We start from the raw sequence: 16489 nt of genomic DNA, 5'->3' as shown, positions 1-16489 counted from the left end.
TTTCTAAAACAAAAAAAATTAATCATGCTTATCCAATCTAATACATTGTAGGATATACAAGATTGTAAAAACAGATGTGACACACATTAGACTTGCTTAGTACAGGGATTCCCAACCAAGGGTGCGAGACGATATTCCAGGTGGTGCAAAAACTTGGGTTTTCAAAATTATAGTGTGTATACATTATTCATTGCCGTTATTTTGAGCTTTTGTAAGGGGTGCGAGAATATATCAGAAGTGTTCTAGGGGTGCAGGGTATAGAAAAGGTTGGGAGCCACTGGCTTAGTAGATTCAACCTAGTCTGAAGTAGATCCCAACAAATTTTTATAGCATCTCTTCAAGTCTCCTGTGCTCTGGGTAAGAGAATTTGAGTAGCATTTTTTTTCCTGCTTTTTTGATCTTGGATATGATGCAAGGTATCTCAGCAAGTACCAGATAATTATAGTTACAGTGGCTCTTAAAACTTTGTGAACCCTTTTGAATGTTCAATAATTTTGCATAATAAATATGACCTAAACATGACATTATCTGTTTTCCATTAAAACTAGATAAAGAGTACCCAGTTAACCAAATGAGTAAAAAAAAAATTGTATTTGCTCATTTATTTATTGAGGAAAACGAATCCAAAGATACAATTAGGCAATTTACACAATTGTTCCTGCCAACTGCACATATGTATAAAAGACTATGTGCATGCAACTGGGGCTCGGATCTCACTCTCTTACTGTCTTTGCAACAGTGTCTCCAGGTGCCCTTTGTACGTTCTCTCTACTTCTACCGTCTGTTCCGAACAGCAAGTCCATTTGACAGAAGAATTACAGCTATGGAATGGCATCCAATGCATCCCAGCACAGTTGCTGTGGGCTCCAAAGGAGGAGACATCATCTTGTGGAATTATGAAGTGCTCAATAAAACATGTTTTATTGAAGGGGTAAGTTGAAGCAGTTTAGTATTAACATGCTGATGAGAGCCATGAGTTATAATTAAATTAAATCACCGCCCTGAGTCCTTTGGGAGAAGGGCGGTATATAAATAAAATTAATAATAATAATAATAATAATAATAATAATAATAATAATAATAATAATAATAATAATAATAATAATAAAAATGTTTTTGAAGAATCAGGGCTGTTTGTCTCCTTACTTTGAAAGAATGGAAATGAGGTAGGAGGGATGTCTCAAAATTGGATAATTATGATTTTAAAGTGGGAAATCTGTAATCTTTTTGGATCTAATTTTATTTTACTTTCGTGGTCCATACTCTTAAGTAATCAAGGGGTTGAGCTTGATGGCCCAAATTCTCTCTTCCAACTCAGTTCTCTGAATGAATGGGAGATATCCTGTAAATGCAGTGAGATTTTTCATTTGCTGTGTAAAGATGTTGCTTTAATATGAAACCTTGTATCAACTGTGGTCACCTATAGACTGAGGTTTACGGTTGTAATAGTTCTATAGTATATTTTGATGTCTGGATTGGATTAGAGGAAGAATTTTTTAAAAAATGTTCCTAGATCTTTTATGTGAGCTTCTGTTTATATTGTTTGGATATATATTTGCATGTGAAGACAAGAGCATTGCAGTCTTGTATTTTCGTTTCATTTTTTTTTACTGCTTACTGCGGACTTTTTCTTAGGCTAATTTTTAAGAAAAAAATTCAGCACTCAAGATGATACATTGATTGTTATAAGGGAGTTAAAGGGTGGAAGGTTTGTTAATGTTGTAATAGATATTTAGCATATGTTTGCATAAGATTGCTATATGTAATACCCTGTATTCTGCTTTGGGAAGTCCGGGGGGGAGGGAAGGGGAGAGGGTTGATGGGGAGGAGGGGTTTATTATTAAAATTTTGTAAAACTTTTCAATAAAAAGAAAAGATGATACATTGATTCTGAGAGGAAGCTGGGCTCCTGCCATGTTGCGAGACCACCTGCTGCCATTGTCAACCTCCCATCGCCCGGTTTGCTCCCACAGAGTCAGCCTCCTCAGGGTTCCTTTGGCTAAGCAGTGCCGGCTGGCGACCCCCAGGGGGAGAGCCTTCTCTGTGGGCGTGCCGACCCTCTGGAATGAGTTGCCTCTGGAGCTGCAGACGGCCCCCGACCTTCGGTCCTTCCGCCGTGACCTGAAGACATGGCTGTTCCAACAATCAAGCATGGACTGACTCCAGTTTTGAATTAGATTTTATTGGGTTAATTGTTATGTATTTATTACATTTATGATTTAATTCTTTTTTAAATTTTGTATTTTATGTATTTTAACTTTTTATTGTTGTGAGCCGCCCTGAGTCCTTAGGGAGAAGGGCGGCATATAAATTCAATAAATTCTAATTCTAGCATTGGCCAGAAGAGCTGAAAATCCTCCCCACGTGAGGCTCTTTGCTTTGACGCAGTCTGATAAACATGAATGCTATCTTTTGGGAAATGTAGTTTTATATTTATGTTACTGACACTAATCAGATAATATGAGGAAATGTTCTCCTTCCTGATTTTTGAGTGGCTTTGTGTTTTATCCATTTCTTTTAACTATAGATGGGAGCTGGAGGTGCTATCACAGGAATGAAGTTTAATCCTTTTAATCCAAGTGAACTGTACACATCATCAGTTGCTGGGACTACTGCCTTGCAAGATTTTAATGGCAATACAATCCGGGTCATGGCCAATACCGATGACTGGGAGTAAGATGCAACATACTTCTTTCAGCTTTTTTATTAGAAGGCAGCATAACCATAAGAAACAGTTAAGATTGGAATGTTTTTCATTGTTCCACTCAGCATTTGGGTGACTTATATTCCTGAGTCACTTTTTAGAGTGCTTATTTTTCTAGTTCAGAAAGTACCTTTAAGGAGCAAGGTAAAAAGGTGAGACATACTACTGAGTAAACCAGTTTGAGAAACCTCATAGCTGAAAATCAATATAAAATAACAAAACGAAAACTGACCAGCAGATAAGATTTTCCTTGGTAAAGAGATTTGCTTAAAACATGTCAGATTTAGATGCTATAAAATATTACAGTGTGAGTTTTTGTAGTATTTGTAGCTATGTAATGCTGTACTGTTGAAAAATAGAGGGTTTTTTTAAAATAGCAATAGCACTTAGACTTATTTAACGCTTCACACTGCTTTACGGCCCTCTCTAAGCAGTTTACAGAGTCAGCTTATTGCCCCCAACAATCTGGGTCCTCATTTTACTGATCTTGGAAGGATGGAAGGCTGAGTCAACCCTGAGCCGGTGAGAATCGAACTGCCCAACTGCTGGCAGTCAGCAGAAGTAGCCTGCAGTACTGAATTCTAACCACACTAGCGCTCTTTAATACTCTGTTTTGGGATTATTCTAGTTCTGTATTATTTTAAATGGCCCTTAATAGTGAGATAAAGAGTGACAGTGTGATATTAAGTAGCACTAGTAGGGTCCAAATTGTTTCCAGTGTTCTGAACTTGGAATAAAATGTTCTGAGGTTTCATCAGAATGTTCATTCCACATCGTTTTGGCTTGATTTAGTAATTCGTTTTAGCTTTTCCCCCAAGCCATAAAAATTTAGAGAGATTTAAAACAGGAGTAACAAGAATTGTTGTTATAATTGGCCAGAGCCACTTTGGAAGCAGCACGGAGGGTATGAAGGATAATTAGACATATATTTCAAAGAATAAGAGCTTGCTTTCAATATAAAAAGAGTATTGCCCTCTAGCACTGATGTTCACTACTACAGGGAGTGCAGAATTATTAGGCAAATGAGTATTTTGACCACATCATCCTCTTTATGCATGTTGTCTTACTCCAAGCTGTATAGGCTCGAAAGCCTACTACCAATTAAGCATATTAGGTGATGTGCATCTCTGTAATGAGAAGGGGTGTGGTCCAATGACATCAACACCCTGTATCAGGTGTGCATAATTATTAGGCAACTTCCTTTCCTTTGGCAAAATGGGTCAAAAGAAGGACTTGACAGGCTCAGAAAAGTCAAAAATAGTGAGATATCTTGCAGAGGGATGCAGCACTCTTAAAATTGCAAAGCTTCTGAAGCGTGATCATCGAACAATCAAGCGTTTCATTCAAAATAGTCAACAGGGTCGCAAGAAGCGTGTGGAGAAACCAAGGCGCAAAATAACTGCCCATGAACTGAGAAAAGTCAAGCGTGCAGCTGCCAAGATGCCACTTGCCACCAGTTTGGCCATATTTCAGAGCTGCAACATCACTGGAGTGCCCAAAAGCACAAGGTGTGCAATACTCAGAGACATGGCCAAGGTAAGAAAGGCTGAAAGACGACCACCACTGAACAAGACACACAAGCTGAAACGTCAAGACTGGGCCAAGAAATATCTCAAGACTGATTTTCCTAAGGTTTTATGGACTGATGAAATGAGAGTGAGTCTTGATGGGCCAGATGGATGGGCCCGTGGCTGGATTGGTAAAGGGCAGAGAGCTCCAGTCCGACTCAGACGCCAGCAAGGTGGAGGTGGAGTACTGGTTTGGGCTGGTATCATCAAAGATGAGCTTGTGGGGCCTTTTCGGGTTGAGGATGGAGTCAAGCTCAACTCCCAGTCCTACTGCCAGTTTCTGGAAGACACCTTCTTCAAGCAGTGGTACAGGAAGAAGTCTGCATCCTTCAAGAAAAACATGATTTTCATGCAGGACAATGCTCCATCACACGCGTCCAAGTACTCCACAGCGTGGCTGGCAAGAAAGGGTATAAAAGCAGGAAATCTACAGTAATGACATGGCCTCCTTGTTCACCTGATCTGAACCCCATTGAGAACCTGTGGTCCATCATCAAATGTGAGATTTACAAGGAGGGAAAACAGTACACCTCTCTGAACAGTGTCTGGGAGGCTGTGGTTGCTGCTGCACGCAATGTTGATGGTGAACAGATCAAAACACTGACAGAATCCATGGATGGCAGGCTTTTGAGTGTCCTTGCAAAGAAAGGTGGCTATATTGGTCACTGATTTGTTTTTGTTATGTTTTTGAATGTCAGAAATGTATATTTGTGAATGTTGAGATGTTATATTGGTTTCACTGGTAAAAATAAATAATTGAAATGGGTATATATTTGTTTTTTGTTAAGTTGCCTAATAATTATGCACAGTAATAGTCACCTGCACACACAGATATCCCCCTAAAATAGCTATAACTAAAAACAAACTAAAAACTACTTCCAAAAATATTCAGCTTTGATATTAATGAGTTTTTTGGGTTCATTGAGAACATGGTTGTTGTTCAATAATAAAATTAATCCTCAAAAATACAACTTGCCTAATAATTCTGCACTCCCTGTATTTTTATATTGCTATGCGGAACTTAGTACATGCGTTGTAATGTAATATATTGCTGTCCTAGGTGTTCTTTGTATGTTGTCTTGTATAAACAAACATTAAAAGTAAGCATAGATGCTTTACAGGTAGTGTTGCTGAATTTTTGAGATTGCCAGATAACAAAAACTTGGTTTGGTTCCAAGAAGACCAAACACAAACATTATGCATGATGGAAACTTAGGCATTGGAAAGAAGCTTCAATGAAATATCCAGAAAACTGCTCTTAAATTGTTTACAAGTTTCATTGTAGTATTTATTTATTTATTTATTTGATTTGTATACCGCCCTTCTCCCTAAGGACTCAGGGCGGTGAACAGTGACATAAATAACAGAATGCACAAATACAGATATTGGGATAGTAAATAAATAAATAGTAAATCCGTTCTTATTTTTTTCTAGATTCAGTTCTGTCACTTTTTGTGCAGAGGTAGTCTACATAAATTATTCTGAGCAGTAGTGTTGCTTCTCTTGTTTGCTATGAAAAAAAATACTTAGAAAATATCATTGTTTTAACTATTCCTTCTGTAGTTTGATGGTAAATTAACATGTAGCATGGACTACTACCTCACATATTTTTCCACCCACAGTGAAAAGCAAGGAAATAAGAGCCTTGTTTCAAATTTCTGTTGTTTCCAATGTCATACATTTAAATGCATTGAGTTTTGTTCCATCAGAAGAGATGCCAGTTGTTTGAATGGGATATTTTTTTAATGGGACTCTTGTGTTATAATCTAAAAATTTAATATAAAATGTTCTGGATTTTTTTTAAAGTCCTAGTAATCACTGCAATTTTTTTTTGAAAAGGGCTAATTACTGAGATGTACAGTTGTCTCATTTTTTGAAATATTAAATAGTTTTCAAGGTAATACTGGTCACTTTTCAGTATTTGTTGTACTTGCTTTGTAAAGTAAGTAAAATACATATAAATATATAGGGGAATGAATTAGCTAGGACTGATGTAGTACTGAGTTAAATTCAGAATTAATTAGGCTGCTACTAACAAGATAATTTTATTTAGTCTGGAGATCACAGCCTCAAGTCCCAATGTCAGATGTTGCTTTCCAATCCCTTGTCCCACTCTAGAAACTATTCAAAAGTTGAATTCAGCTGTAATTTTCATCCTGACCCATTCTTTTCTTTAGTCCATTTTTTAATGGATGAAGCATACCATTTAAAAGCTAAGAGTGATCCTTGGCCTGAAAAAGAATAAAGGTAAAGGTAAAGGTTCCCCCACACGTGCGTGCTAGTCGTTTCTGACTCTAGGGGCCGGTGCTCATATCCGTTTCAAAGCCAAAGAGCCAACGCTTGTCCGAGGACGTCTCCGTGGTCATGTGGCTGGCATGACTAGACGCCAAAGACACACGGAACGCTGTTACCTTCCCACCGTAGTGGTCCCTATTTTTCTACTTGCATTTTACGTGCTTTCGAACTGCTAGGTTGGCAGAAGCTGGGATGAGTAACAGGTGCTCACTCTGCTACGTGGCACTCAGGATTCGACCCGCCAAACTGCTGACCTTCTGATCGACAAGCTCAGCGTCCTAACCCACTGAGCCAATAGGCACTCTTAATTATTTATAAAATTGTAGCACTAGCTACCTATTCTCATTCTAGAGCTGTTTTCTGTCAGTTTCACCTATAATCCAGAAAGACTCCAGAGACACTCTCAGAAGCTTGAGAATTAACTTATGTGATTTGGAAAACAGCAGGGCAACCGGAGAAGGCATTCTTAGTCTGAGGCCCGAGCAGCCGGTAGCCTCTGATATATGAGTCTGTAGTCATAAATTCCATGTTTGGGAAAGAAGGAAGAGAGAATTGCTATTCTATTCATTAAGCTTGTTCTGACTTCATTTGTAGACACTGTGTAGTTACTGTGTTGTTATTCTACTCTACTCTATTCTATTCTATTCTATTCTATTCTATTCTATTCTATTCTATTCTATTCTATTCTATTCTATTCTATTCTATTCTATGAATTTGCTTAAGCTATTTTCTGCACATACAGGATAGAGTAACATGTTTCTGCTTCAGAATATAAGTGGCCAAATAATGAGTCATTTCAAATGTAGTGTTGCTTTTTCATTTTGGAAGATGAAGCAGTGAAGTATGTTGTGGTCATGAGTACTTGAGCAATCTGTAGTAAAAAGCCTTTAAAATTCCAAGAAATCCCTCTCTGTGTACAAATGTTCTGATCTGTAGGAAAGATTGAAGGAAAAAAACAAAAACACCAGTAGTGACTTTGCAGGCTGCTATGCTACAATTTTGGGCAGCAATTTATAATGATAGAAAAATCAATAAACTATTTTCTAAAGTTTTGCCTTTTCATTGTCTATTGCCTTGTGGATTAATATAAAGCCTACAAGGGGCAATTCACAGTGTATAATTGAGTAAATATTCAAAATAAATTTTTGAAGGAAAAATACATGGATATATATGTTAGACTTCATATTTCAGAGCTGCATAGAATGTTAAATTTGGATATTTTTTTTCAAATATTTTAAATAATGATTAAAAAAACTAGCAGCAATTTTACTTGCAACCTGAGTTGTGATTTGGTTTGAGGATGTTAAATTAATCTGCACAGTTTTGTTTCATAAATTTGAATCTCATCTATCCCTCCTAAAGATTATTTACTGCAGGTAGACCTTGACGTACGACCACAATTGAGCCCAAAATTTATGTTGCTAAGAGAGACAATTGTTGAGTGAGCTTTGCCCCATTTTACGACCTTTATTTGCACAGTTGTTAAGTGGATCACTGCAGTTGTTTAAATTAGTAACATGGCTATTAAGCGAATCTGGCTTCCCCATTGATTTTGCTTATCAGAAGGTCGCCAATGGTGATCACATGACTCCGGGACACTGCAACCTGTCATAAATATGAGTTAGTTGCCAAGTGTCTGAATTTTGATCATGTGACCATGAGGATGTTGCAACAGTCATAAGTGTGAAAAATGGTCATAAGCCAGTTTTTTTCCAGTGCTGTTGTAACTTTAAACAATCACTAAATGAATTGCTGTAAATCGGGGACTACCTGTATATTTCAAATTAAAACCAGCTATTTAATATATGGTAAATGCTTTAAGCATGAGTTTAATTTTTCCACGTGATGCCTATAAAGATGTATACCATAGCATTTGACTTTATTACATGATTCTGTGTGTTATATGCTAAAACTTTCATATGTTTTTTTATGAACACTTCTTGGTAAATAACTCCAACCAATCCCATATCAAAATAAGGTTCTTCAGACTATCAATTTTTAAGTCCTTCTTTTGTTCTTTTTGGTTTTCTTTCACTGCATTTCTATTCGTTATAAAATATAACTCTTATTTCTGTTTTAGTTTCTGGTATTGCAGTGTTGATGTATCTGCAACTCGTCGGACTGTAGTAACAGGAGATAATGTAGGGAATGTGATTTTGTTTAGTACTGAAGGTGAACAGGTTTGTATGTTTTCTTTTTTCCTTAACAAAATAAGCTTAAGGATTTTAGAACTTTTTAATTTGTTTCAGCATTTTTTAATTTGCCTAATAATATTCCATTGAAACTTGATGGAACGTCTTCTAAAACAGTGTCTTAAAGACTCTATGATATTGCATTGAGCTGCTATGTGCAGTCCAATCATAATTTGGCACCTCATAAACAAGCTGTGTTTCTCTTCTGCTGGGCAATCCTTTATTGCAATAAATGACACAAATTCTTCCCATGCTTGTTTTACTCAATCTGGGTGACTGATAGGTAGTGAGAGGCCCTGTTCGTGTGAGTCAATGGATGGGCATAAAATGAATGAATGAATGAATGAGCAGACTTTAAGTTTTCAATAGGATTGGGTGGATTCTTGTCTCTGACTGCATTATCTCTAGCCTCATTACTGAGGCATTGTAGATTCTTCATATAGTAATACATATTGGGAGAGGCATCATATCAACAGTAGAACAACTAAAGATGGGTTTTAATTTGCCATCACAGCAAGCCAGGAATGAAGGCCGTCCCTTAAAAATATTTATTAACATAGTGGGATGTGAGGATGAGCTTTCTTTGCCTAATATCCAAAGACCAGAATCTTGTGCTTTACAATAGCAAAATATTTGCCTTCTCTTATATCCACTGTAGATATGGAATTTGAAGCTGCACAAAAAGAAAGTAACTCACGTGGAGTTTAATTCTCACTGTGATTGGCTGCTGGCTACGGCCTCTGTAGATCAGACAGTCAAAATCTGGGATCTGAGAAATCTTAAGGATAAATCAAGTTGTCTTCATATACTCCAGCATGATAAAGGTGTCAATGCAGGTGAGATAAATATATCAATCTCCTATGACTTTTGTTCATCTTGTATCCACAGTGCCACTTATTTTTCTTTGCATTTACAATTAATCCTATATAGATTATAAATTTCAAAGGATTGTTGGATAATCTCAGCCTTTTGGCTAAGATCAAGTGTAATATCTGTTCTTATCAGTTTAATATCTGATATGTCCTCTATTTGAGGACTACATATTGTGATTTCCCCAAATGCAGGAAACTCGACTGCATAATTTGTGGTAGTGGGGAAAAAAATCACATGAAGTATTAATACCACTTTACAATGCCTTGGTAAGGCCACACTTGGAATACTGCATCCAGTGTTGGTCACCACAATGTAAAAAAGATGTTGAGACTCTAGGGGTGTCAAACTGCTGGCCCGCGGGCCGGACACGTCACGACAAAACCGCGCCCACCCCATTGCCGGCAATGGGGAAAAAGCTCTGATACGTCACGTGACATCGCGAGTTTGACACCCCTGCTCTAGAAAGAGTACAAAGAAGAGCAACAAAGATGATTAGAGGTCTGGAGGCTAAAACATATAAGGAACAGCTGCTGGAATTGGGTATGTCTAGTTTAATGAAGAGAAGGACCAGGGGGGACATGATAGCAGTGTTCCAATATCTCAGGGGCTGCCACTCAAGCTATTCTCCAAAGCACCTGAAGGCAGGACAAGAAGCAACGGATGGAAATTAACCAAAGAGAGAAGCAACCTAGAACTAAGGAGAAACTTCCTGACAGAACAATTAACCAGTGGAACAACCTGCCTCCAGAAGCTGTGAATGCTCCAACACTGGAAGTTTTTAAGAAGAGACTGGACAGCCATTTGTCCGAAATGGTATAGGGTTTCCTGCCTGAGCATGGGATTGGACTAGATGACCTCCAAGGTCCCTTCCAACTTTATTATTATGATGATGATGATGATGATGATGATGATGATGATGTAACGGTGAAATTCAGTATTTGATTTTTATCTGAATTGATCATTATACTTTGTTATTTAGAACAGATCCCCTTGTTGCATTGTCCGTTTTCATACTCGGAAAAAATTACTCAGGATATTAATAGTTATATTAATGAAATACATATGTTTTATAATATTAAGGATATGGAAATATACTCTATTACTTGAACCTTTGGGAAATACTATAATAATTTCTTGGAAAATATTTTTTTAACCTGGTGCAGCACTATGACTTACCTTTTTTAATGTGTTTTTCCGCAGCTTATTTCAGCCCAACAGATGGTGCTAAGCTACTGAGTACAGATCAGCACAATGAAATCCGGGTTTATTCTTCTTCTGATTGGTCCAAACCACAGCATTCAATTTCACATCCTCATAGGCAGTTCCAGCATCTCACACCTATCAAGGTGACAGGAATATTAATTAGGAATCATTTCTGATGGAGGCATGTTTTTAAAACACCAACTTACAATTCCCCTATAGAAACTGGAAATGTGATTGTCAAACAGGGACATTCATCTAGTAATCCAGAAAAGGGATATCAAAGTTACAAAAAAGTGCATTCTGTCTGCTGCCTGCAGCACACCCCCATCCCTTTTGTGGCTTCTAGAGCTCTATCAGAATAAATGGGGTCCAAAATGTCTTTTTTTTAAATAAATTAGGGGAATTTTGGAGGTTTTTAAATAGAGCTTTGAAAATGCTTAAGGCAGCTGTTTCATCCTTTAAAATCTCATTTCTAAAGGACCCAGGACTTACTTGGCTTTGGTGTGTGTGTCTTTCAACATGCCATGAAAAGCTGATGGAGTCCTTGAGCCAAAAGAAATGGTGTCGGTGACCTGTGTCATAGATTTTTTTTTCATATGTTATTTTACTGCAAACGTGTGCAACAGCATACCGTACAACTTTTGTGTCATTAAAAGAAGCCAGTATAGTGCAAACCAAGTAAGTGGTAAAGAATTAACAGTTCTTTAATTAATTAACAATCAGATTTTTTTTCTCTCCTGTTCTGTCTAATTCCCAGAGACTGCATGGCCACATTCCTGCAGTTTTCTTGGCAAGATTTTTCAGAAGTGGTTTACCGTTGCCTCCTTCCTAGGCTTGAGAGAAAGTGACTAGCCCAAGGCCTCCCACCTGGCTCTGTGCCTAAGGTGGGTCTAGAATCCACAGTCTCCTGATTCCTAGCCTAATGCCTTGTCACTACACCAAACAGGCTCTCTAATCTTAAAAGGTAAAGGTAAAGGTTCCCCCGCACATGTGTGCTAGTCGTTTCCGACTCTAGGGGCCGGTGCTCATCTCCGTTTCATAGCCGAAGAGCCAGCGCTTGTCCGAGGACATCTCCGTGGTCATGTGGCCGGCATGACTAGACGCCAAAGGCGCACGGAACGCTGTTACCTTCCCACCGTAGTGGTCCCTATTTTTCTACTTGCATTTTTACATGCTTTCGAACTGCTAGGTGGGCAGAAGCTGGGACGAGTAACAGGCGCTCACTCTGCTACGCGGCACTCGGGATTCGACCCGCCAAACTGCCGACCTTCCGATCGACAAGCTCAGCGTCCTAACCCACTGAGCCACCGCGTCTCTAATCTTAGAATAGATAATAAGTATTTCCAACTAAAATACATACTAGCTTTATGTAGAGTACTATGTAAGGTAAGAATTTATATTCAAGCTCCAGGCGTAGTAGTATAAAAATCAATTGGAATTCTGTTTTTACAACATGATGCAGAAGCTGAATCTGAGTCCCAGCATTTGAAAAAGTTAATTAATGCTCTTGTAGTTCCATTTCCGTGTGCTAGATATAAAATTCTATCAGTGATTTTTCTCACTCGTGTCTTCTGTATTGTAGGCAACCTGGCATCCTCGTTACGATCTCATTGTGGTTGGTCGTTATCCAGACCCTAAGTTCCCAGGGTACACAGCAGATGAGCTGAGAACCGTTGACATATTTGATGGAAACAGTGGAGAGATGGTGTGCCAACTACATGATCCAAATGCATCAGGCATTTTATCGGTGAGTGTTGAGACCTAATTTAAAGTTAGCTGTTATGCTGCCACAGGATCTGGGATTCCAAAAAAGAAAAAGAAAGGAATGAGAATAAATTCCTCGCTTACCTACATGTTATCATTAATACCTATTATGCATTAGTAGTAGATAGAATAACGTGTCTCAGGTTGGCTTCCTGCTTGCTTCGTAGACTGTTTTTTTTAAGATGGAAATCTATAGCCGCCTAGGCATTACTGAATTATAGCTTACAGCAACCCAAGCTAGCATGGCTGGTGATGTGGCATAAGCAGTGTCTAGAGTACCCAGATCCCTTATTCTTACCGTAAAGGCCCAGTGGAAACTTATCAGAAGAGTATCGATAACTTTAGTGCTGTCCATGTAATTGTGTTCTGGGAATGGTTTCTAGTCGAAAGCTTCATTGGTTTTTGAAGTAGAAGAAATGTTTTAATTTCTGTTTCCAGAGATTTAATGCTTTCAAATTAGGTTTCAAAATGAAACAAACTAGGATTCCCAGTGAGTTTCTCGAATGAACTTTTGAGGGTAAGGACTTCCTTTATCTCTGGCACGAGCCAGGGTGCTGAAACAGATAGAATAGCCGGGGAATAGTGCAGGAAGGAGCTCTTCCTATTCAACGCTTTGCTGACTTGTTCAGAATTTTCCCACATTCATTGTTGGGCTTTTCTGTACTGTTCAGAATGTTCGGGTTTCTGTTTTGCTTGATAAGTAGACAGCTGACAAGCTTACAATGCATTATTGTGTGTACATTTGCAGCTCAATAAGTTTAACCCCATGGGCGACACCTTGGCTTCAGGAATGGGTAAGCAAGCAGTTTAATCTTTTCATATTTAGTGCAGTGGTTTGGCATTTCCCCCCCCCCCAGACCATTTGAATACAAACATTTGCAGTATAGGCTTAAAACTCTGGACTGTATTTGGAACTTTACCATATGTTTAAAATTACGTTTAAATATTTTTACCACTTAGCAAGCAATAGCTGAAAATAATAAAGGAGTAATGCTTTAATATTGCAAAAGGGTGTGCTCAAAATAGGAAATGAGTTGAGCCTGCAATAAAATTGCTACATTCTGGAGTTTCCATTGGCCTACTTTGCTTTGGCTACAGATTGACAGAAACATTTTGGATGTTCTTAGTTTCAGTTTAAATAAAAACTGGAAGGATCCTGAAGGGATTTTATGAGGTAAGTAAGGAAAGGCTTGACGTTGCTCCCTTTTTTTCTTCTCTGACATCACCTATGGGCTGCCCTGCCGACCCCTGATCTTACCTCTTATCTCACCTAATGTCTGTACATATTATTGGCCTTGACTTCCTCTTCTCCTCCTCCTCCCCCAAATCAGTTTTGCCCAGAACAGTTGCAATTTAGTTTATATTTTAAACAATCCAGCTCTATTTCATTCCAAAACACCTGAAACACAGTTATTTTTGTTTGAGCATCGACCACCTAAGACCAGCTCTGTTCCAGCCATATATCGGTTTATCCAGGATAATGTTTTAAGCATCCCTGATTAAGTAGCTTTAAACATTGACATCTAGCATGAAAAAGAGTTGTTGAAAAACAGGTTTTTTAATAGGTTTTTTAAAAAAATCCCCCATAGTTGTTTCAGCTACTTGAAGATGGTAGCAAATAATGTATAAAAGAATGTTCAGTGCTCCTTTTGGCTGAAGATCTTGCTTTTCTTGTATCATTAAAAATTTAATTAGTAAAAAAAAATGGGGCGTACATTCAAAGGCGCTGTGTTCCATGAATTGTCGTGAATAAAGAGGGTTTTGATTATTTGTTGGGGGTTTTTTTGGTCTAACAAGTTGCACCCAGCCACAGCTCATCTTGAAAAACTAAGAGGAATCCATCAGAAATTACATAGCCCAACTAGAAAGTTTTTTTTTAAAAAAATCCCATAATAGGTCCATGTTAAATCATGTTTATATAATTTCCAAAAATTTTGGATATAAAAGGTAAAGGTAAAGGTTCCCCCGCACTTGTGTGCTAGTCGTTTCCGACTCTAGGGGCCGGTGCTCATCTCCGTTTTTATTATTATTTATTATTATTATTATTTATTATTATTTCCAAAAATTTTGGATATATCCACCTAGTTACTAGGAGTTACTTATCTAGGAAAGAGAGAACTGCTGCCATCTGTTGACCTTTCAGATAATAATGTTTTAAGAAGGAAGGAGAAAATAAATTTTGAAATAGAAGCATTTTCTTGAAACAAGAAAAAAAAATCCAGTTTAATTACTTTGGGTCAAAAGATTTTTACACAATTGGGAATCGTTTCCCATAATTGATCCTAGAAAATATAAGGCCAGTACTCACAAGGAATTTATTTTTAAAATATGACAATAAAAGTGAACCAAATAGAAAAAAATTGAGACTGAACTTTACTATTCTTTGCTGTGTTGGGCAAGATGAATTATACATGATCTTCAGTTATCTAATTGTTGGAATCGTATTCCTCTAAAATCTCTTTGCAGACTTGTCACCAGACACCAGTTTTAAAAACTGAGCCATGTCTGAGCTCTGGGCATAAATGTTACGTGGTTTATAAGTTATCCAAGGCTGAATTCCTAAGAGTGTGATTCTGTTTTTGACAGGCTTTAATATTCTGATATGGGACCGAGAAGTGATGATAGGTAAGAAGCAGGAGGATCGCATGCAAGCTATGAAAGAGCAGAGAATTGGGCTTAAGAATGTACTCCACCAAAGAGGACAGAGGCAACGACCATCAAACACAGAAGCAAACAAATTCAAAACTAAACTGCTCAGCGTTGAATTTGAGGACACTAAAACAAAGGGTAAAGAATACACAGTGCACACTAAGAGAAGAAAGAAGCCCGAGGACTCATGAGTCAGGCTTGTGTCACTAGGGTTTGCTTGGAGTCAAGTTAGTGCTGCTGACATAACTTGCAACATTGACTTCAGAAGGAAGCCCTTTACAGTAGACCATCTTCTTTGATGATGGAAATTATGTTGCAGAACTGAGTCATCCATTATTATCCAAGGCATATACATATACATGTCCTTAAATGAGCTAAAAAAACACATTCTGTTGTGTGTACCTAAAGGCTTTTAATTGTTTAAGACAAAGTACAGTGCACAAAGATATGCTAACCATCTAGATTGCAGTATATTTTTCAGAACTGGCTCTTTTCTTTTTATAATATATTTAAAACAATCTTATGCTTGTCCTATGCTCACTAAAAATAAGAGCACTTATGTTTTAAGGAGCAACATAATTTGTGTGTTCTCAGACACAGGTATTTGTAATTTTGTGAGATTTGTAAAACCCTAAAAGATGTATATATATAGAGAGAGAGAGGTACAAAGAAGGCAACTAGCTATAGGTACCTTACTTTGCAACGATTGTTCTTGTGATTCACTTAACTGTGTTCTGGTTTTGTATCAGAAATTATTCTGTTATACAGAGAAGCTAACTTGCTTCTTGAAAAGCATAAGAGCTAGGACATAAGCCTGCTCAAAGAATAGGTCTGAGAAGCTTAATAAAAATTGAATGAATGATCAGAGTCTTATTTTGGGGAGTTGTGCTCCACTCATCTTAACTTTTCCTTTCATCTTCTTTCCAAAGCTATATGAATTCTATACAATATATAAATGTATATTGTATACATTTATATAGAGGGAAATAGAGCTCTTTATTAGCTTCGAAGGCCTGTTAGAAATACATTAATTTTTATGCAGTATAATTTAATCATTGAGTTGGCAGTATCAAAGGTCATCTAATACAACTCCCTTGTTGCAGGATGCACTAGAGCATCTCTAACAGTTTACCATCTAGCCTCAGAGAACTAATATCATGTGGCAGTCTGTTCCACTGGTTAATGACATGTACAATCAGGAAGTTCTTGATGTCTGACAGGAACCTCCATGCTTGTAGTAT

At 37.7% G+C, this 16489-nt stretch overlaps 1 protein-coding gene across 3 annotated transcripts in view; it reads left to right on the top strand.

Moving 5' to 3' along the window:
* The window catches only part of DDB2 (damage specific DNA binding protein 2), a 32279-nt gene extending 16171 nt beyond the window's left edge, over positions 1 to 16108 (top strand). For 2 of the 3 annotated variants that reach the window (XM_081313517.1, XM_081313516.1), the window contains exons 4-11: positions 740 to 931; positions 2528 to 2673; positions 8648 to 8747; positions 9418 to 9595; positions 10833 to 10978; positions 12418 to 12582; positions 13348 to 13393; positions 15186 to 16108. In XM_081313517.1, coding sequence (XP_081169643.1) covers positions 740 to 931; positions 2528 to 2673; positions 8648 to 8747; positions 9418 to 9595; positions 10833 to 10978; positions 12418 to 12582; positions 13348 to 13393; positions 15186 to 15439 — 1227 coding nt within the window. In that variant the 3' untranslated portion in view covers positions 15440 to 16108. Of the gene's footprint in view, positions 1 to 739; positions 932 to 2527; positions 2674 to 8647; positions 8748 to 9417; positions 9596 to 10832; positions 10979 to 12417; positions 12583 to 13347; positions 13394 to 13697; positions 13774 to 15185 lie in introns of all 3 variants that reach the window. The other variant, XR_014024582.1, reaches the window with a different exon arrangement.
* Positions 16109 to 16489: the final 381 nt, after the last annotated feature.

This window comes from Vipera berus (genome assembly GCF_964194415.1).
Source record: "Vipera berus genome assembly, chromosome: 1".
Taxonomy (NCBI): domain Eukaryota; kingdom Metazoa; phylum Chordata; class Lepidosauria; order Squamata; family Viperidae; genus Vipera; species Vipera berus.
Note: the sequence above shows the minus strand (reverse complement) of the source record. Positions and strands in the feature narration are given on the sequence as shown.